The sequence below is a fragment of the Plectropomus leopardus genome, chromosome 22, assembly GCF_026936395.1.
Source record: "Plectropomus leopardus strain MGB_pleo_1.0 chromosome 22, ASM2693639v1, whole genome shotgun sequence".
Lineage (NCBI taxonomy): Eukaryota > Metazoa > Chordata > Actinopteri > Perciformes > Serranidae > Plectropomus > Plectropomus leopardus.
This window is the reverse complement of record NC_142197.1, coordinates 9302996-9324100: the sequence shown is the minus strand read 5'-3', so window position 1 is coordinate 9324100 and position 21105 is coordinate 9302996. Positions and strand designations below refer to the sequence as shown.

General features: G+C 38.6%; 2 protein-coding genes across 2 annotated transcripts; both read left to right on the top strand.

The window, feature by feature from the left end:
• Nucleotides 1-13011, top strand: LOC121961432 (sortilin). The gene is made up of 21 exons (XM_088072675.1): nucleotides 1-341; nucleotides 1505-1567; nucleotides 1744-1820; nucleotides 1910-2006; nucleotides 2854-3021; nucleotides 3143-3216; nucleotides 3374-3420; nucleotides 4418-4554; nucleotides 4657-4740; nucleotides 5850-5910; nucleotides 7045-7197; nucleotides 7664-7761; nucleotides 7872-7971; nucleotides 8143-8317; nucleotides 8422-8615; nucleotides 9346-9538; nucleotides 10079-10195; nucleotides 10277-10421; nucleotides 10500-10606; nucleotides 11292-11409; nucleotides 11525-13011. The coding sequence occupies exons 1-21, from the start codon at nucleotides 96-98 to the stop codon at nucleotides 11537-11539; spliced, it is 2469 nt and encodes an 822-aa protein (XP_087928801.1). The 5' UTR covers nucleotides 1-95; the 3' UTR covers nucleotides 11540-13011.
• Nucleotides 13012-13882: 871 nt separating this feature from the next.
• fam3c (FAM3 metabolism regulating signaling molecule C) lies at nucleotides 13883-19946 on the top strand. Its single transcript, XM_042511420.2, has 10 exons — nucleotides 13883-13982; nucleotides 14461-14515; nucleotides 14619-14723; nucleotides 15553-15579; nucleotides 15916-16039; nucleotides 17173-17231; nucleotides 17388-17438; nucleotides 17520-17604; nucleotides 17693-17819; nucleotides 19097-19946. Exons 2-10 carry the CDS (start codon nucleotides 14497-14499, stop codon nucleotides 19184-19186), a joined length of 687 nt encoding a protein of 228 aa, XP_042367354.2. The 5' UTR covers nucleotides 13883-13982; nucleotides 14461-14496; the 3' UTR covers nucleotides 19187-19946.
• The last annotated feature ends 1159 nt before the right edge of the window (nucleotides 19947-21105 follow it).

Genomic DNA, 21105 nt, shown 5'->3' with positions numbered 1-21105 from the left:
ACCCCCATTTGCTCTCAGAGCTCAATAGAGTGAGTATCGGCAGGCATCTCGGTCACTAAGGCACTTATTGTTAGTGAGATCTACTTATTTTCGATATGATCTGGAGACTCGTGGTCCTCAGTGGGGTTTACCTTCTTCTTCTGGGTGCTGAAGGGAGCAGGACGGTGACTTTCCACCGGACTCAGCAGGATGGGAGCCAGAGCAGAGCACGCGCGCGTCCCAGGAGGGATACGAGCAGCTCCTCTGGCACCTCCAGGCCTGTTCATGGTCCTCCCTTCACCTCCTGCCGGACCCCCCTCACCCCCCTCGAGCACAAGGTTCTGGATTATAACACACATGAGGTGAGCTTTGTTGAACAGGTAGGAGCGTCTTTATAAATGGTCAGTTATGAGTTTTATTACACATAAAAATGATTTCAGAACAGATAAACTGGTTTCTTGTACGAGAAGTCATATTTTTCCTACTTTATCTTTTTCTAGGTACATTTCTTAAAAACAGGCTACAAAAAAGGTGAAACTACAACACCAAAAATAGTTTTAACCATGATTATGATAATAAATGACATTTTTGCAAACTGGTGATGTAGTTAGCATTGTGGTTATCAGTTGCTGAACTTTTTGGTCATATTTATCAGCCTGTTAACCCAGTTGGGCAAGAAGTGCATGTAAAATCCCCTAAAAAAGATTGGGCATTCTGCAAAACATAAAGATGGAGTGTAATGATTTTCAGCTCCTTCTTTGACCTTTATTTAATTGAATACAATACAAAGACAAGATATCTTATGTTCAAACTGATTAACTTTATCTATTAATTTTTAAATAATAAAAAAATATGTACTTATTCTGAATTTGAAAGCCTGCAACATGTTCCAAAAAGTTGGGACACTGGTATATTCCCCATTGTGTTACATCTGTTCTTTTAACAACGCTCAGTAAGCGTTTGGGAACTGAGGACAATAATTTTTGAAGTTTTGAAAGTGAAATTCTCTTCCATTCTTGTTTGATATCACGACTTCAGTTGCCCAACAGTTTGGAGTCTCTGTTGTTGTATTTTGTGCACCATAATGTGCCACAAATTTTTAGTTTGAATGAGACTGCAGGCAGTCAGTCTAGTACCTGCACTCTTTTACTATGAAGCCACGCTGTTGTAACACGTGCAGAATATGGCTTGGCATTGTCTTGCTGGAATAAGCAGAGATGCCCTAAAAAGACGTCATGTGGAAGGCGGCATATGTTGCTCCAAAGCCTGTGTGTAACTTTCATCATTCGCGCACCCCTCAGTATTTAAAATATGTGCATTTTTCTCATTTACACTATAAATTGGTGCAGAAAAATCACTTAAAAAAATAAACACAATGCAGAAAATGACAGAAAATGTCTGATGCTCAAAATGTTCTGGCTGAGGACCCCCAAGCCCCTTGTTTCAAATGTGTCCCCCTCCCCAAATATTGAAATTAAACACCCTTGGTCACATGTGTGAGTATCTCTCTCTCTCTTTCTCCTAGACAGGGTTTAACGGTGATGATGGCTCCTATGTCATTCTCACATGGGTGGGCGATGGGACCGGGGTGAGTATCTTACTACAGCACCACAAGATCACATCTCTCTCATCAACACAATATGCTTTCTACGTGCGTCTTCAGAGCATCATGTTTATGTTTATGTTTTATTCAGACTTAATAACCTGAGGCGGTGCATGCAGTTTCTTTATACCAAAATATTGTATTTTTTTGTTTTTTCCCAGGTCGTCCTAGTGCTGTCAACGTTTAGTGCTCCAATAGATTCTTTTCTAGAAGGCGGCTCCTCACGACTCTATCGAAGGTACATTTTGATTTATAACCAGAAATAAACACAAGCACGCACTCATTTCACCCTGAGGAGAAACATATTTTTCTTTCCTCTCTCCCCAGCACGGATTATGCAAAATCCTTCCATGATATTTCCCATCGGATCAACAACACCTTCATAAGGGAGGAGTTTGGAGTCAGTGTTGGACCAGGAAGCTCTGTGAGTTCAGCAGGAGGGCAGCGTGTAGTGAGTTAGCAGTGCGGGTTTGGGGAAGCATGTTGCATGTTGCTTCCCAGTAAAAAGTGTGTGATGTTGCCTCACAAAAAGTGTGAAGACATCTCTCATGTTGCTCAGCTGACTGATCAACTCAAGCCACATCTTCACTGTCTTGTGGCTGACATTTTCAAAAAATACCGCCTTAAATGCATTAACCACCAGAAACAGCATCATTAAACTAGAAAATATCCCAAAAATTTTTGGTGCTTGCTCCTGTGCCAAGACCTTAATATTGCAATGCAAATGTTTAATATGACAGCAGTGTTAAAAAATGGAAAATATTTTTTTATCTTAAATTGAAGTTGATATTTCTGCACAGATCCAGAAAGAGTGAAGCTTTTTGCTGCTAAATGTGCAGAAACATGCAATGTAATGTTTGTGCTTTTTTTTTGTTAACTTATGTTTCATAAACCGTTCATCAACTTTGCCAACCGTGTGGGATTAAGGGGGATATATTGGCAGTAATGCCATATAATATTCATAACTATGTTTTCAATCATGTATAATCACCTGAAACTAAGGATAGTTTTGCCTTTGTTTTGCCGTTTATATCTACATGTGGATGTGGGTCCTCTTCGCCATGTTATTTCTATATGAGTCCAGAATGGACAAATTAAAACATGGCTCTAGAAAAGGCCATTAGGATTTTTGCGTTTTTTTAATGTTTTTTTGCGTCGGTCACCGTAGTTCTCCTACACGTTTGGCACATGGAAAAACTTTCAGTTGATTGATATCTGTACCTCACTGCTAGCTGCCACTAAATCCTTCACACTGGATCTTTAATTAACAGGTGATACTGACAGCAGACATCCCGGTGGTGGACCACCCAGGCGGGATCATCTTCACCTCCACGGACGCCGGGGCGACCTTCAAGTTCATCCAACTGCCCTTCCACCTGGCTCAGCCAATCACGTACCACTTCCTTAACCCTGACTATCTTGTGGCTCTCAGCATCGATGTGAGTCTCACTGCTTAAAATGTTTCTCTTACTTTTTTGATTTTCTTTCACACGTAGACACACATCCAGCACACACCTTAAAGTAAAGGTAAACATTCCTCTGTTCCTTCCTGACTGGCAGGGCGGTCTGTGGCTCTCTCTGGACTTTGGCGCCAAGTGGACAAAAGTTCATGATGGAGTGCATTCTTTCTCATGGTGAGAATAAACAGGAAACAAAACCACACACTGAATCCCAGAACATCTAACAGAAAGCACATGTTCGATAAAACATATTTTGTAAAGCTGGAGAACAGTATTACCATTTTACTTGAAAGTCATCTTATTTTTTGTGACTTTTTAAAATCTTCCTCAGGGGAGCCAGCATCAATTTGTTCTTCAGCTACAGTCGAACAGACACAGGTAATATGAAACGCACTGTCATCAGTTTTAACCTCTGTGGTGCTGAATAAAGATAGCATGCCCCTAAACACAAACCTCAAATCCCAGAATTTTGTTCCATTATGTATGTTAAAAAGGGCTGCAAGAAAATAATTCTAAATAAATCTGACAATAAACATACAATATGTAATTGTCTGCTAATTTTCTCTCAATCAAAACAATAACAACAGATGATACAATGCTGTTATTCAGTTGCTCCCTGTTAGAATTCCCTCTACGTGAATTGTTCAGCAGGTTTTCACCAGGAGCCGAATTATACGCAGAAGTCTCTTCTTATCCAAAACAAACAGACGAGGAGATTTATTCAGATTAAAACTGAGTAAAGCAGTTTCATGTTAAAAATCAGTGTTTCTACAATGTTGTTTGGCTAATCGCAGAGGGGCTGCTCGCCCAACTCCTGCTAATGTGTGCCAACTTTTTTCTCTGATTACTTAAGATCCAGACATTCAGAAAGATTTATCGGAGAGCCGAATTATCTGCAGATGTCTCTTCTGTTGCAAAGCAATGGACCTGGTGATTTAAAACTGTAAGAAAGACTAAATAAATCAGCTTCACGTTAAAAATCAGTGTTTCTCCTATGTTGTTTGGCATGGCAGGGACTAGAGCTGAACAAACGTTTGCTCATATCAACTCCTTTCTGCAACAGGCCGAAATAAAAAAATAAAAGTGTGACTGCAGTTTACACAAACTAAAACACAATAAAATTGGGTAAAATGTCATAAGAATAAGGAAGATATTGCAGGGGGGATTCAATGGCATTAATTACACATAGAACAACTTAAAGTTTGAGTTTGTTGCCCCTAATTTTCCGACACCTACGTCTCTGACCAGAGGGGAGCACGTCAAACTTAAAAGATGCAGCAGCTAAAATACAAGGCTTAAAATCAGAAGGAAAAATCAATCAATTAAGAGTCCTTAATATCTCATATTCCTGTCACCTGTCTCCTTTTCATCACAGTTGAGGCAGATGAGCGGGGGGATTTAGTGCTGAAGAGGACCAAAGATCTGGGGAAGACCTTCACCATAATCCACGAGGACGTTTACAGCTTTGGCTACATAGGAGCCTTTCTCTTCTTCTCTGTGATGGAGGATTCGGTAAGCCTCTGTTTTACATGACGGACCAATAATGTTAAACTAATACATGAAAATGAGAAGAACACGCAATAACAACACCGTGATGAACTGTTTTGCTCCCAGAGATCCCCGCGTGTCATGTATTTCTCATCAGACCAAGGAGATACTTTCAGTCGAGCACTGCTCCCCTCTGCCTCCACGGAGCAGGTGAGAAACACATATTTAACTGATAGCTTGGTATTGATGAAACACATATTATCAAAAACTGTCTAGTACCAAAGTTAAAATGTAGTGTCTGTCATTTTTAGAAGGTGGTTTGTGGAGTCAGCATCAAGTGGCCGTCAGGGGTCGATACCAATACCAATACAGATACAGATACAGATACAGCTTATTAGTACTTTATGAGACCGATAACCAATATTTGGAACCGATATGCATTTACAATAAAAATATAAATATTTCTTTCAAAATTTAGAATTTGGAATATAAAATTCCAACACAAAACTTGGTTTTAATGCTTTTAGCAAATGTTTAATCAAAATGAACCTTTCAACAACATATACAGCAAGTTCCCTGCAACCTTTTTGCAAATTTAAATTAAAAAAAAAAGAATGAATAAAAACATCTCCCTGATGTTTTACAAAGTAAAAGTTCCTCCCATGTTGACACTTTCTTTGCATATATTGCAGACTGCCTTCCCTGGTGTTGGTTGAGCGTAATACTCAAACCTTGATGCAAACACACGCAAACCAACGATCTGTCGACCCCTAATTATGACTTAAAACTGCTCGCAACAAGGTCTCTGGAAAGAGACATTGCTGTTGAATTTTAGGTGCTTTGAGTACCACAAGCTAAGTGTCATGTAGTTGCATTATATAGGAGAAATGCAGAAATCTCTATGGTCGATATCTATGGAAAAATGTGTATTTTTGATTTCGGGTTGAACTGACCCTTTAAATATGAGTATCCCCTTTGTCACATGTTTCTGTCACACTGTGACTCAGATTATAAACTCATATTTTTGAAGGCATGATAGAAGTTTGTTGTCCTTATGTCAAAACATCGATGGCAACATTTCCTTTTTCAACACCGACTGAACACACATCTGTTCTGGCGACATACCCACCCACATACACACCTTGTTGACAGCACAAACACACACTCTCTCTCACGACGATTAGACAAGCTTTATAGCAAAGATTAAATTAGTCATCACAAAGTTTGTTTATTTTTTGAAGTTAATTTTTTTTATTGCAATTCCAGACTTTCTCACCCACGTGTCTTCTCTATCTCTTGATATATGTGTGTGTTTGCAGTTCTACTCCATCCTGGACGGAGATGAAGATATGCTCTTCATGCACGTTGACAACCCAGGAGGTGATACACAAAAACACACACAGAGTCAATATTTTCCACTCTGAAGACATATTAGAAAACTACCTTAAAAACAAACTTGACACCTATTTGCCCATGTGGCGAGGACAGCATGACAGAATTTATAGCTCTCTCAGCCCCTTTTGCTGTAATGGAAAAGCTAAACCGTAACTGGTTTCACAAGTTCTCAGCGCTGCTGACAAATCATTCAGTCATACTGAGAGTGTTTGTGCATACGAGTCCAGCTGCCCGGTCTTTGTTCCTTTCTCTCCCTCCCTCCCCCCTCCAGTTTCTCTTTCTCATTCACATCTATTTCTGTATCCTCACACATTATTATTTTTTTTCCCTGGCGAGTGCTCCAGTTAGTGCTGTGTGGGTTAGTTGATGGGACTTTTGTACTGCTGAGATAAATAGGGGAGATATGGGGGAGAGAGGGGCTTTATCTTTTGTTGGCTGGAGGGAAGGAGATTTAGTTTACACTGCAAAAGCTGACAAACATATCTTGGGATCAGGGTGTAGCACAAGCACACACACACACACACACACACACACACACACACACACACACACACACACACACACACACACACAAACGCGAAACGTAAACCATCACCTCTCTGGGCTGAGCTTGTCCTTCATGGCTTTAGCTTACACGTGTGTGTGTGTGCGTGTGTGAGCTTCACACAGTAAAAATTTGATTGATGATGACTTGTTGTTATTATGCTGATGTTGAAAGGTTTGTGTCAGCGTTGCATCACTTGTTCCCAGGTGCTGATTCTCTTTGAAGGTGATGCGCGGAAATTATGATGATGGAAGCCCAAAAGGAAAAATGACTTTTTGTAGTTGTTATTTCTCAAATACATGTTAAAAAAAGCAAAACAAGTAATGAATATTAAAATCCTCTTTGCACTAGAAAGGAGGTTGCCTTTATTAGCACCGTTTGCACGTCTATGTGTACCTGTTGAAAAGCACGTGCAGACGATCCCACCTCACTCTCTGAGTCATAGATACGCTCTGCGTGTTTCAGACAGTCATTGACTTTAGAAGAGTAATCGTGGCGGTCTGTGGTGAGTGGCTAAAATTGTCTTTGTGTCCTTGTGTCTTTGTGTCGTCCTGTTGTCTGGTGTTTCACCACAGACACCTTCTTTGGGACCATGTACACGTCGGATGATCGCGGTATCTTGTTCTCCAAATCTCTGGAGCGCCACCTGTTTGACGGGCAGAGGAAGAGCGATTTCACCAACATAACGTCACTGAGAGGAGTCTACCTCACTAATAAACTAGACGAGGGTAGGGCTTTACTGTGTAATTGTAGCACTTTTTGCTAAATTTCTACCACTGCAATGAGTGTACATTGAACCTTTGTTTTCTGGACGATATGCTTCTTTATCATGATGAACGTGGGCACTGTAGTTTATTTCATATCTATTCAATATGTAAGATTCTGCTGCCATAAACACTCACAAATGTGCATTATTCCACCGCTGAAAATAGTTCCAAACAAAAGCACTCTACGAATGTTTGAGTTATTTTGCTAAAAACTAAAGTGCCCAGCAGTTTCAGGAGATTACTAAGCCTTTTTTTAAAGATTTGCACATTGTTTATTTCTGTCTTTTAATGGGATTTTTGGGCAATAAATAACAGAACATCAGCCTAAGCCTTTGTATCCACATAGCCACTGTGCCATCCAGCCATTTGGTCATCTTCATTTTGATAAAACACCAAGGTATGACTTTAATGATGCATTTCGTTGCAGATGGCCGTATAAGATCCGTCATTTCATTTAACAGAGGTGGGAAGTGGAGACCACTTAAGAAACCTGAGAATGTGCAATGTGGAGAGCAAGTCAAGAACGTATGTTATATTTGGAAAAATCTAATCCCAGTCTGCACATGCACACTTACGTTATACTCTACAAGTAAGTCTGTGTTTACTAAAACATCATTTGTGTATTTTTTAATCAGTGCAACCTTCATATTCATGGAGAGCACAGTCGCAACATTCGCATCGTTCCCATGCTGGCTCTGTCTGAACCAACTGCTATCGGTTTGGTTATTGCACATGGTAAGAGAATGACAATGTACCCATATTTACTTCTGAAATAATATCAAAATTTAGATGTATACCGTTATCCTTTACACCTTTAAAAATGTATTTTCCTGTATTTTCTATATTTTTCATAAATTGTCTTAAATCTCATGTAATGATGACTTAAACGTGATCTCTCTGTTCCAGGTACTGTTGGTGACTCTCTGTCATCGTCGCAGCACCCAGACGTGTTTGTCTCTTCAGACGGGGGTTATACCTGGAGGGGGACACTGAGGGGTCCTCACCACTACAGCATATTGGACTCTGGGGGCCTCATTGTGGCCGTGGAGGCCCAGTGGGAGGGACAAGTCAAGACTATCAAGTACTGAGCCGATATTTTTACTTCATGCACAATGTAACTTTAGTATTACTTGGAATGTTCTTGTATTATTATACAATACTTTTGCTCCCGTTTCTCATCACCAGGTTCTCCACAGACGAGGGTCAGTGCTGGAAGTCCTATAACTTCACCGAGCAGCCCTTCTTCTTTGCAGGCCTGGCTTCTGAGCCGGGGACCAAGGCCTTGAACGTGAGCGTGTGGGGCTTCAGGCCTGAGGATGACGGCCAGCCCATGTGGGTTGCCGTCACCATTGATTTCCAGAGCCTCATTACAAGAGAGTGTAAGTCAACAGATTGTAATTCTGTCTACTACCAAATCATTTCTTCCGCGGGCCTGTTAGCACCTGGTGATGCGTGTTTCTTCAAATTTGGCACAAACGTCCACTTTGCTTCAACAATGAACTGATTAGATTCTGGTGGTCGAAAGTCAGGGTCATTGGGACCTTGCATCCGTCTCATTCTCGTGATATCAATATCTCAAGAGCAATGAATTTCTTGAAATTTGTCACAAATGTTCCTTTGGACTTAACAATGAAGTGATTAGAGTTTGGTTGTCAAAGGTTAAAGTTCAAGGTCATAACTCATGACTTAATACAGTAGTAAAGACAAAATTTCACACAAATGTTATAGGATACAATGATAGTGTCCAAAATTTCAAAGGTCAGCTTCACTGTGACATCATAATGTAAACAACTGTTTTTTGAAGCCAAAACAGTGGTTGTCGTTGCAGATTTTAAGGTAAAGTGACGGTTACTGTTTTGTGTTTGCAGTGCTAATCTTTGTTGTGATGTGACAGCACATTTGCTTGACAAGTACAACATGACAGCAATAGGAAACTTGGATTTGGTCTCATCTCCTGTGTGGGGCTTAAATTTCGGGGAAATGGCCACACTTTGGTTTGTAATGTTAAATAGCAATTATATTGGCTTACCAACTGGAAACCCACTAGATGGAGGATGACACCAAACTAGATTTTTAACAATATTGAGCTGTTTTCTTTTTGGTCATCAGGTAACGATCAGGACTATGAGGAGTGGTTGGCTCATGCTACAGATGGAGGGGACTCACAGAGAAACGGCTGTCTTTTGGGTGTCAAAGAGACGTACAGGAGGCTAAAGAAAGACTCAGTGTGCAGAAATGGGCGAGGCTTTGTGGTGAGCAAGAAGCAAAGTCCCTGCTCCTGCACCAGAGAAGATTACTTATGGTACGTGAAATTCTTTTTCCCTAGCTATGTAGATTTTATGCCAAATTCAAGTCCCATATTGTAAAACTTGGCCTCTTAAGCAGTATTATCAACACTTGTTGTTGCTGTAGTTGGTAACTTTTATTAAATTCATTTGTCGTATTTGATGAAACTATCACTATATCCTAACAACAGTACATGACACACATAATCTGTAAAAGAAAATTTAAAAATCAAGTTCTTCGCATTTCAATTGTCCACCCACAAACGTCCACTTGGACTCAGCAATGAACTATTAGATTTTGGTGGTCAAAGGTCAAGGTCATTGTGATCCGAATTATCTCATTCTTGTGATATTTCAAGTATATCAAGGGATATTTTAAAAACACCTTGAGGGAATTTCTTCAAATTTGGCACAAACTTTCCGTTGGACTCAACAATGAACTATTAGATTTTGGCAGCTCAACACTGACCCACAGCCGACGGTCGGTTTGGTGTGTCAGGGCCTTAAGCATGGAAAATATTCTCGTGCGTAGCCTCAACCTCTGTCCTTTCCAACAGCGACTACGGTTTCTACAGTGATGTGAACACCTCCGAGTGTGTGAGACAACCCAGCGCTGCAAATAAAACCCTGGAGCTCTGTCTGAATGGAGAAGAGGACGAGCTCCTGACTGCAGGGTAATTACAGCCACTCCTTTTTTAAAATGCAGACACACACACCTGCTGTGCATGCTCACACACTTCTGACTCTTCCTGTAGGTACCGTAAGCTGCCGAGTGATCGGTGTGAGGGAGGATTCAACCCTCAGCATGCAGTGCAGACAGTCATCAGACCCTGTGGGGTTAAACCCAGTCCAGGTCCTCCTGCCAGGTCCTCCTTTCCAGTCACACACTTTGACACACCGGTTAGTAGATTTTATAGTTTCTCTTATTTGTGTGTCAGCGTGTACGTCCATATAACAGCTGTTGTGTGTAATTTACAGCGAGAGAGGCTGGTGTTGATTCTGGTGTGTGCAGGAGCAGGAGTCATCGTCCTGTTAGCTGTTGTTTCGGCCGTCTTAGCTGTCAAGAGGGTGGTTTACAGAGACAGGTGAGCTACACACACACACACACACACACACACACACACACACACACACACACACACAACTGTGCCACATTCACATTTTCCCACTATCATGTAATTCCTGTAAAAGTTATGAAATTAGAGAAACTGTTTTCCAGGCCTGGAAATGGTTTGGAATTGATATGTGTAATGTTTTGGTAAAGTTTGAATATACATGTTTTGGCTTTTGTCTTAAACACGTTCCCTGAAGTACGCTCCTAATGTTACTAATTTAAAATCTAGTGCCGCAGTGCATAATCGTTCAAATGCTGTTCACGTATCACATGGTACTAATTGTTGTGTGCAGCTTGTTGGCGGCGGCATTGTTTAACATGCAAGTCAAGTTTGCACGCCTTAGCTGCTTGCTCATCCTCAAATGCCTGAGAAGTGCATGTTTAATAATGTACAAACGACCAGCATAATACATACCAAGAGAGGAGACCCATGCTGTGCTGGATGGGGGCTCTGTGCCAAAAAATTTTAGTGCTCAGTCTCCACATTTGGAAATGCACCCCATTTCAAACTGCTTGTTGTCTCAGCAGGGTGTTTTAAACAGCTTAAAGTCAGTGAAATTGAGTAAAATATTATGTATAGAGTAGGGAAATGTTGTGTCTCATTTTAATGCACCCAATAGTAGCTGATCAGTCTGGTTTGATGTCGCCCTCTACAGGTCACCGACATATCGTTTCTCCAACCTCCGGATTCAAGATGATGATAACGGCATGACAACTGATCTTGAAAGCGCCACCAGCAGCAATGGCACAGCCTGTCAGCAGGACTCAGATGATGTAATAATCACTTTTGTCATTGCATTACATTTGAAGATAATGTTTTGAGGTAAAAATGTATTTAAAATTGAGTGAATTACATGTTTACTAATGCTTTGTGTTGTTGTTTCGCTAGGATCTTATTGAATGACACAAGACACACACCTTTATGGATACAATTAATGTCCAAGATTGACACCAGCTGTGCTGAAAAAGACTGCCAACGGCATTTTGTTGGACTTAAACGTAAATATTTTGATGGGACGTCCTTCATGTCAAGTTTGGACGATCTGAAGGACAAGCATGAGAATGTCTTAATTTATTGACCTTGCTTATTTTTACTGCTTTACTCTGATTTGTACAGTGTTTTTATTGAGTTTGAATTTCACTTTGTGTTGCACCACCTTTTTACTTTCTGTTAATCGTGAAAACAAACAAAAAAACATGCTTTTTTTTTAAAAAAAAAAAAAAAGAGACAAAACAAAAACTACAGAATATTATGTGTTTGTTACAGTTTAAAATATGCAATGATCGGAATATAACCACAATAACCAAAGCTACTGTCCAGCAGAGGACACTGGTGGCGCTGTAACGCCTCACATTTGTTTCGAAGTCAACAGAGAAGAAGAAAAAGGAGGAAGTCAGTGTGACGGAAACAAAGATGAATTCATAAGAGCATGTCTCACTCCTACGAAAAAAAAAAAAAAAAATCCCCATACAGCATGATGGTTCATAAATGGCATAAAATATAAAGAGAGCAAGCCACACTACTTTGTAATGGTTTTACCTGTCTTTTATGTCATTATGCACATTTTTGTGATTTTGTGTCTTTTTGAAGTCAGTCTGTCTGTTTGAGGTAATTGTCTTTTTTAGGTTGTTTTGTATCTCTTTGTAGTCATCTTGTGGCTCTTTTTGGTTTTGTGCCCATTTTTGTAGTTATTTAGTGTCTATTTACGATTGTTTTGTCTTTATTTGTAATTAATTTGTGTTTCTTTGTAATTCATTTGCATCTTTTTGTGATCATTTTGACTCCCCTTCTTGTTAGTATGTGGTAGTTTAAGTGACATTTTGCAGGTGAAGGCCTGGGGAGTCCCTGACACTTTGGGCCTGTGGCCCTCTAGGCCTGTACAATATTCCATACATGTTTCTAGGAATCTTTTTGGCTTAGATTTAACTTGGAGTTAATAACTGCCCTTCTGTAAACTTCTGAATGTTTTTTTTTCCACAGTTGTATCCTATATTAGAAAATGTGGTCATACATTTAAAATTGGCTTCATTCTGAAAGCAAAAATAATTTTAACAATAAATTGGGATTATAGTTGAGGACAAAGAAACTGATAATTTTATATGTGATATATTTCATGCACAGGTGCACTGGTTTAGACCCCTAAATACTTAGAACGTGCATAATTTGTCAAAAAATAAAAAATACAAAAGTTGCAGAGGACTTCACAAAATTTAAGACATTTACATTAGAAAATGATGAAGAAAAGGCACAAATTGGTGCATAAACATTTAGAATGCAATATGTTAAAAAGAACCCTACGCCCTTGCACAGATGTAAATATAAAACTACAAAACGAGGTTGAATAAAATATTCCAACTATTTATTGAATGCGACAATGTTGGACATGTGTGGTTTTCATTTATTTATGTTTTATTATTTTATTTTTACAGTTTTGTTGATGGTCTTGTCTATATAAATGTAATCTCTTAACAAATCTTTTTTTTTTTTTTTTACAAGGGTTTGTACTTCATTTATCAGGGTAGTGGTGTGGTTGGGGTTTGACTTTATTTTTCTATTTTTTTTTTATCTATATTTTTTTCTATTTTTCTTTTCTTTTTTTGACCATACATGAAACTACTAATATTTTTCCTGGAGCCTCCCTGAGCAACTTGTGGAAAAATACATGAGCCATGTTTTCTTCAGCATGTTTGAATCATATGTCAGTTTGAGTGTTTCTGTCTGATTTTGAATTTGTGTTCGGGGGTCCATGGGAGGGGCCACAGGTGGAAAGGCGGCACAAAGGACAGGTTTTAGTCACCCTGCCCATTTAGGAACTCTTTTTCGCAGTCCAGTGAGGATGCACTTGGGCTGGTTAGCTTAGGTATGGTTGTATGCGCCTCCCCAAAACTTAAAAAAAACAACAAAAAAACCCACAAGTCACTCCCCAGTGCTTAAGAAATTATTTCACATGCCTCCCCCTTTTTGTACCACCCCTCTAATAAATAACAAACAGTCCCTTATGATCTTGTCTTCATTCATGGTCATGATTTGACCTGTAGGCTATAAATGTGTTATTACATGCAAAGATTAATTTTTTTTATATAACTTCTTTTTTGTTTCTTGCTAGTTGGACTCTGTGCTACAAAACAATAATACTACAAAAACGAAACAAAAATAAACCAATCCAGCAACAACAACGAAATTACAGGTCTGCCCCCTTTGTGGTATTTGTTTCTTCGACAGAGTGACGCATCTGTCTGCGTCGTTTCCCCCTCACGATCTTAGCTGTCATTACACGAATCACTGTTATCGCTTTATAAAGCGCGAGACAACCGGGGCCAGCGCCGTTACCGTGGCGATTGAACAGGTAAGCAAAGGTGTTAACATCCATCCATTGGATAATATCTTAACATTACTTCCATATTATTATTATTATTGTTATCATCGCTGGAGTTTTTACGGTGTCAGTTTGCAAAACGTAGGCAGTAAAGAGGAAGTTACACAGCAGACGAGTCAACGTAACGTCAGTTTAAACGCTACAGTTGACGCCAGTTAGCTTTACATGTAGCTTCAATGCTAAATACAGCATGAAACAGTCAACTAAAGCTGTGCGACAGCGTTATAAGCGCTTACTGCATTGTAATAACTACTCGAGTGAAGCTAAAGAGACTTCAAAATGCCCAAAATAACTTTGTGTGGCATTATCCGTGTGTCTAATTTCAACTATTAGCAGCCAAACAGCTAAAGTTACCGCTGTTGCTGTCATTAACCCCATGTTTACCTCCTGCAGGGTCACACATTTACAGTTAGAAATGAAAATAAAATACTCTGTGTTGTCACTACAGGTTGTTGGCTGTGGATAAAGTAGCCGGAGCGTCGCGATGATGTTCAGGGCTGGCGGTAAGTGTAAAGGCTTTGCGTTACACAACAGTAACACAGTGGTAATATATTGCGTGATGTTATCTTAAATGTTTATTTAAATGTCTATTTGTCACCTTTTCAGGTGTTTTGAAGCTAGCAGCGCTCATCTTTGCATTCCTCTTGGCTGTTTTTCTGGCTTTTCAGCTGCTGGAGATCAACCTGGATTTCAAACTAGGAAGTGTGATTTGTGAGTTTTATTTCTTGCACTCGTCACTGTGTATGGAGGACAAAAAAGAACAAAAAAGTCAATAAATAAATTTATGAGTAAATAAGTAAATACAGGAAGAAACAATAGAATGAATAAATGTTTAAATAAATACAGAAATATGAAAAAAGCATAAATAAAGAAATAAATCAGTAACCCACAGACACACAAATGCAGAAAAAAATAAATGTAGCTGTACAAAATGTAGCAATTAATTCAGGATATTCATTTATATATATATGTTTACTTATGCATTATGCATACTTACACCAATTTAGTTGTTTTAACATTTATTTTTTCATTCAGTTTTTCATTTATTTAGACATTTATAAATTTAATTCTGTATATATTTATGTATTTATTTATATGTTGTTTTATTTAAATGTTTATTTATGTATTAATGCTTATGTTTTTCCATATTTTTTATGTACTCCAGTATTTATTTGTTCATTCCTGTATTTATATATTCACAATTATGTATTTTCGTATGCTTTACACATTTATTTTTGTATTTATGAAGTTGCAGCTGCAGCTGTATAAAGAGAGTGGGAGAGTATCATTTGTAAGGGAAACCTGACACGTGTGTAAATTAGTTATTGTGAAGGAGCATTTTGGAGTAATGATAGTTGCCCTTTTGTGGCCTGAAGGTTGTGTTCACATTACCGAAACCAAATATGCTTATTCTCTACTTTTTGTAGAGGTACAACATATTTGCTCAGGGTATTGGATTTTTCCCACAAAGGTGCATTTAAACAAGCAACATTGAGATGTCCACAGAAAATCTCCTGAAACTTTTTTTCTTGCTTTACAGCACAATCTATGCCGGCGAATGAAGGCTGTAAGTATGCTTTAATTATTGTTATTTCATTGTTTTTTTCCTCAGTGACTGAAACCATTGATACTCTTTTTTCTTTTTTAAAACTCGCTATACCAGTCGACACAAGAGTGGTGATAATGAGCTTGTCACACAGACAATAGAAACACAGTTGAAGGTTTGTGTGAAGCTCGGTGTTGGAATTTAGAGTGTAAATAGATTGCTCTGGGTAGAGTTCAGGTCGAATCGTTTTTGTTCTGTGTGTGCACCTGTTTGTGAATAAGCTCATGTGATTGGACCACGTCGCCTGATACTGTGCTACGTACTTCTTGTCATGTAAATGGAGTTTTCTGTTCACAGCGACAAAGCCAGTCAGGTACAAGTGTGGGCTGTCTAAATCATGTCCGGTTGGACACTTCGCCTTCAAGATGGCGAGCGGAGCGGCCAGTGTGGTGGGGCCCAGAATCTGCCTGGAGGACAAATTGTAAGTGATGTGGCATCTCAAAATCTTTGTGACCACAGGGGCACATATTTTCATTAATGCTGTTCACCTTTTTGATGTCGCAGCTTTGTGGCTGATGCGGGACGCCGAGATGTTACTACACAAACCTGTTACGTTAGCTTGTCAACTCTGTTGTGTTTTATTTGTTTTAATTAGTTGCTTTTGCGATGTGATGTTGTTTATATAGATGTAGATTAACATGTAAACAAAACTCATTGAAGCAGTGTAGTTCATCAAGAGATGCAGCGTCTTTAATCGCCTGGAAAAACGTGAGGTCGGGCGCTCTTGTGCAAACTTTGTGCCATTTTTTGGTAGGTTGCGCTAGATGTTTCTATGCGACCAAAATCAGCATTTTATCATGGCCTACAACAGGAATCCTGAGTTAGGCGCTGATTTTTTAATTTGTTATTTTCTTAAGTTTGTATTAGGCCAAAACTATTGTTCATAGGGCAGATGTAAAGCTTTGGGTGGAATAAAATAATCAGCGTCCTCATGTTAACTTTAGACTGATACTAATGAAAGAAAGGAAAGACATCTGCTGCCTGTTATTGGTTGTTCTTACATTTACTGGGTAGCACTTTACTTTAAGTCCTCCTTCAAAGCATTTATAGGCATTAACATTTAGCTAATGGTTTATAAACACTATAATGCAGCTATAAGGACTTTTTAAGTGTTTATTAATGTTCAGTAGTTGTCAACAACGATTACTTCTTCTGTGAACACCTGTGCTTTACTGTATGGTCATTAACTGTTTTTACAGCAGTCAGTCAAAGGGGATGTTATAATTGTTAACAAATATATTACATATACTTTATGGTGATTTAAAACAATTTTTAAAAAATGTTTATACATGTTAAATTAAGAACTTAAACTAAAGTGTGGGCTTACATATCGATACAACTCACTAGGAAGTGTTTTAATGTAATGATAATAATAATAAAATAGATAATAACTTTATTTGTATGGCAACTATCCAAACAAAGTTACTAAGTGCATCCAAAAGCGCATAAGAATATAAAAAGAAATACACAATTGCAGTAAATAAAACACTGTTAAGAGCATGTGAAAATATCAAGCTGGTCATCCCATCAACGTCCTCCTTTGTCTGTTTCCAGTTTGATGAGCAGCGTGAAGAACAATGTTGGGAGAGGCATCAACATCGCCCTGGTTAATGGTAACGTTATCATAACTACTCTGTTTTAAAACCAAAATATTTTATTCCTGGAGGTGAAACTACATTTAATCACTAATATTGTGAACTTGTGGGTAATATAAGTTTTGCATGTTGTTGTTAATTAATGGAATTAAAAACTATACATTTCCTTCACAGGGAGAACAGGGGAAGTTGTCAAGACAGACTTTTATGATATGTGGGCAGGAGGTGAGTATAATTCAGAATATTTTGTGTTTTTCTTCTTAAAAACACACATACATTGTGTTAACGGTGTGTAACTGTGTGCAGATGTGGTTCCCCTCATTAAATTCCTGAAAGAAATCGAAGAAGGGACTATTGTGATGATGGCGTCATTTGATGATCCCTCGACAAAGTAAGAACTTTTTCCACAATATGCCCTCAGTTAATGACACACCGATACATATTTGCTGCATGAAATAACATCTGTATTTGCTCTTTAGACTCAACGATGAAGCCAGGAAGATCATCGCTGATCTGGGAAGCTCAGCTGTCAGTAATTTGGGCTTCCGGGATAACTGGATCTTTGTCGGAGGAAAAGGCATCAAGACCAAGAGTCCATTTGAGCAGGTAACAAATGTTTACAAATGTTTACATGTTTACATCTACTCCTTCACATGAAGTATTGAAGTATTGCACAGTTTGTAAGGAACAGAAACAACAGTATCTGTGTCCGTCTGGAAAATTAATTTTACAGTCAGTCTCACATTTATGGAGGCCCTGAGGGGCAAGTGAGATTTTCTTTTTTCTGGTGATCCATTTCCAAGTTCCAAAAAAAAAAATTTTCATGTGTAAATTTTTTTCTTTTTGCAAGATTTTTTTTTCACTTGTTTTTGCAAGAAAAATTGTTTTGGGCGAGAAAAATATTTTTTTTTTTTGCGAGAATTTTATTTATTTATTTATTTTTTAGAGGAAAAAGGTTTTTCTATGTGAGGAAGATTTTTTTTCTGCATGTGTGGAATCCATTGAAAAAAAAATTCAATAAGGCTCATTTTTTTGTTTTTTTTCTCACAATTTTTTTTCACTTCATTATTTGCCTGAAATCAGACAAAATTTTAAATTCGTTACACTTTATTTCCATCTTCAGTCTGACTTTCGTTCCACTATAATCAATTTTCACGGGGGAGGGGGGATTTAAATTTCCCTATCCACTCATAGAAATCAATGCATTCACCTGAATCTTATGTCATTTTTAAGTTTACTCTGATGTTTAGCAATAGCAAAAATACCGGTTTTCGAGGGTTTTAAGGGTGGAGTGAAGTGAAGGAAAACAAACTACAATAATGGGCAATTTTGGGTCACCTCTTGACAGCAGCTTGAGAGCTGCCTGTGGCTCTGATCTGTTATTGCTACGGCAAATTTCTTTTCTGTAGTTGACAAAATAACATAGCACTAACGTGTGGATGTAGAAAAAACGTGTTTACTATCCTTCATTTCCTCCCCTCGTTCTGTCTCTCCCGTCATGTTCGCCAGCTCGCTGAAATTATGTGAAGAGAGTTTGAATCTGAATCTTTTTTTATTTATATGGGAAAAGTCATAGAAAGTTTTCAAATTTTGTCCATGAAAATGAGTGAGGACCCTGTAAATGCAGCACAAATTTAGCCGAGCTGACAGAGGCAGCTGGAAGCGTGCACACCTGATGTCATCTCATAGATTATGATCGTGTTAGATAAACAGCCCAACCCTGTTCACGTCACTTTTTGGTTGTTATCATTTTTACTTCCTGTAAGAATGGCACAGCCTGCCTCTCAGGCCTCTCCCACCAGGATACTGTTCTACATCACATATAACGCAGGATACTATGTGATTTCATATTGAACACCATGTGTGTGTGTTTCCATCCTCAGCATATAAAAAACAGCGCAGACACCAACAAATTTGACGGATGGCCCGAGGTTTTGGAGATGGAAGGCTGCGTCCCACAGAGGCAGGACTGATCTGAGATCTCGCTGAACACCCAAACTCCTCATCCTAAACAACTTTTCCTCCTGACATTCCTGCCTTCCTGAGACTTCTTGGTAGTTACACTTGTTTGGGCTGAGAAATGTCTTTTTTTTTTTTTTTTACAGCTCTCACTCCCTTGTTTTAAATTTACAGAGTAAAACAAAATCTCTCCAGATGTGAGAGGAAAGAGGAGCCATTATGAAGCAGAGCAGGAAGTAGATTCTCTCACATTTCCTGTGTTGGACACCAAGACATAGATGCTTCTTGGGGCTTGTAATTGGAAGTAGAAGGTAGAGCGCACTGATTAAAAGGGACCTTTGATTATCGGCATATCAATACACTTTCTATCTGTACGGCCCGCAGATTTAAGCTGTGATTGCACTATTGCAGTTGGAAATGGAAGTCATAGCCCAGATTTATTTGGGAAGGGAAAAGTTTCCATTCCCTGTTTCCTGCCTTAATCCCAATTATCCTTATTCCTGTTTTGTTTTTTTTATTATCAACATGACTGTGTGATTCCGTTTGTTCATTTCAGAGTTTATTTTGAGAAAATTATTATGAACAGGTTTGGAAGACGCTTCTGATCCTGATATTGTAACCAAATGTACCAAATTCACTGTGAAAATCTGTAAATATTTGTTTAGAGGAGGATTTCAGAATTCAAAGATCCTAATTTAATGAACATTGTATTAATATAATTTCTTAAATGATATTAGTGATGCGTGTGAGTGGATTAAAAAGCATTTTGTTATATCTTTTGTGCTGAGTGATATTTGTACTGCGACGTAGTTCTTGTCACTGTGTGCACTGCACGCTCAGTATCAGTACCAGCCATGGTGTTAATCATTAGCTTGTTAAACACACACTTTCAAAGAAGTTATTGTCCGTTAGCTTATTGGCCTTAGGCAGGTGCATTTCTTGTGGTTAAGTAAAAGGAAACATGCACAAAAATTTAATTTGTAATGATACTTCTGCACACCACCTGTGACCGCCCGTCTCGATTTCAGTTCACAGTTTCTATGGAAGTCTAAAAACAGTTATTATTTTGCTTTTAAGAAGCTACTCTTTTAGGTGAACAGGGTTCCCACAGTCATGACAAACATGGAACACGTTCATTAGGCCTGGGAAAGTCATGGAATAAGTTAAAATTATGAATGTCATTTATTGTCAGATTTGCTCATTGCCTTCTTCCCATATTCTTTTCAAAGAAATCAAGCCAATATGCTTAAAGAGTTAAATAAACCAATAAACAAAACCACTTTATAAAGCCTGCAGCTGTTAGGTGATAGTGAGACAAATAAACCTCTTGCATGCAAACACTACTACATGTTTTTTTTAAATATTCCCTCCAGTCAGGTTTTAAAAAGCACAAAATTCTCCTAAAACTGAACAGCAAAAGACAGCACTCAAGTCTCAGAAGAGACCAGAGACCAGAGTTTCTGTCTGACATCTGCTAACATGAGGTCTGCATTTGATTGGGGGAAGATCAGAATTCCCAGAGTGTGTGTTTCCTCGCCTCTTTAAGCTCTCAGAAAGGGCGTTGTCACATCCTGACTGACCCAGAGGGGAAATGCACCAAGCTGCTCTCAATTCTTAGTCAGGATTTTGTCCCCACACCCTGCACAACAGGTGATCTGAATTACCCTCCAGTCAGCTCAGGGCAACTGTGACATCCAGCTAAAATGAACTGAAAAAAGAGAAATGACAGCAAATACGAAAATACTAAATAACAATACTAATATGTTTTGCATCTTAGAGCATCAACTGTTTCACAACAACACAAAACCTTTAGTCAAAAGCCAAAACCATAATACAAACACTACAAAACACATTAAACACTACGAAAAGTGGATGCAGTGCGACAAATTAATTACTCTTAAAATAAAGTATTTGATCCTGGTACACTGAGGCT

Bases quoted from the DNA above. Each gene is read 5' to 3' on its own strand.
- LOC121961432 (XM_088072675.1), top strand. From the start codon at position 96: ATGATCTGGAGACTCGTGGTCCTCAGTGGGGTTTACCTTCTTCTTCTG. The intron at 3,217-3,373 runs GTGAGAATAAAC...AATCTTCCTCAG, and splicing joins GGAGTGCATTCTTTCTCATG to GGGAGCCAGCATCAATTTGT. The intron at 5,911-7,044 runs GTGATACACAAA...GTTTCACCACAG, and splicing joins GCACGTTGACAACCCAGGAG to ACACCTTCTTTGGGACCATG.
- fam3c (XM_042511420.2), top strand. The intron at 14,724-15,552 runs GTGAGTTTTATT...CTTGCTTTACAG, and splicing joins CAAACTAGGAAGTGTGATTT to CACAATCTATGCCGGCGAAT. The intron at 15,580-15,915 runs GTAAGTATGCTT...TTCTGTTCACAG, and splicing joins TATGCCGGCGAATGAAGGCT to CGACAAAGCCAGTCAGGTAC.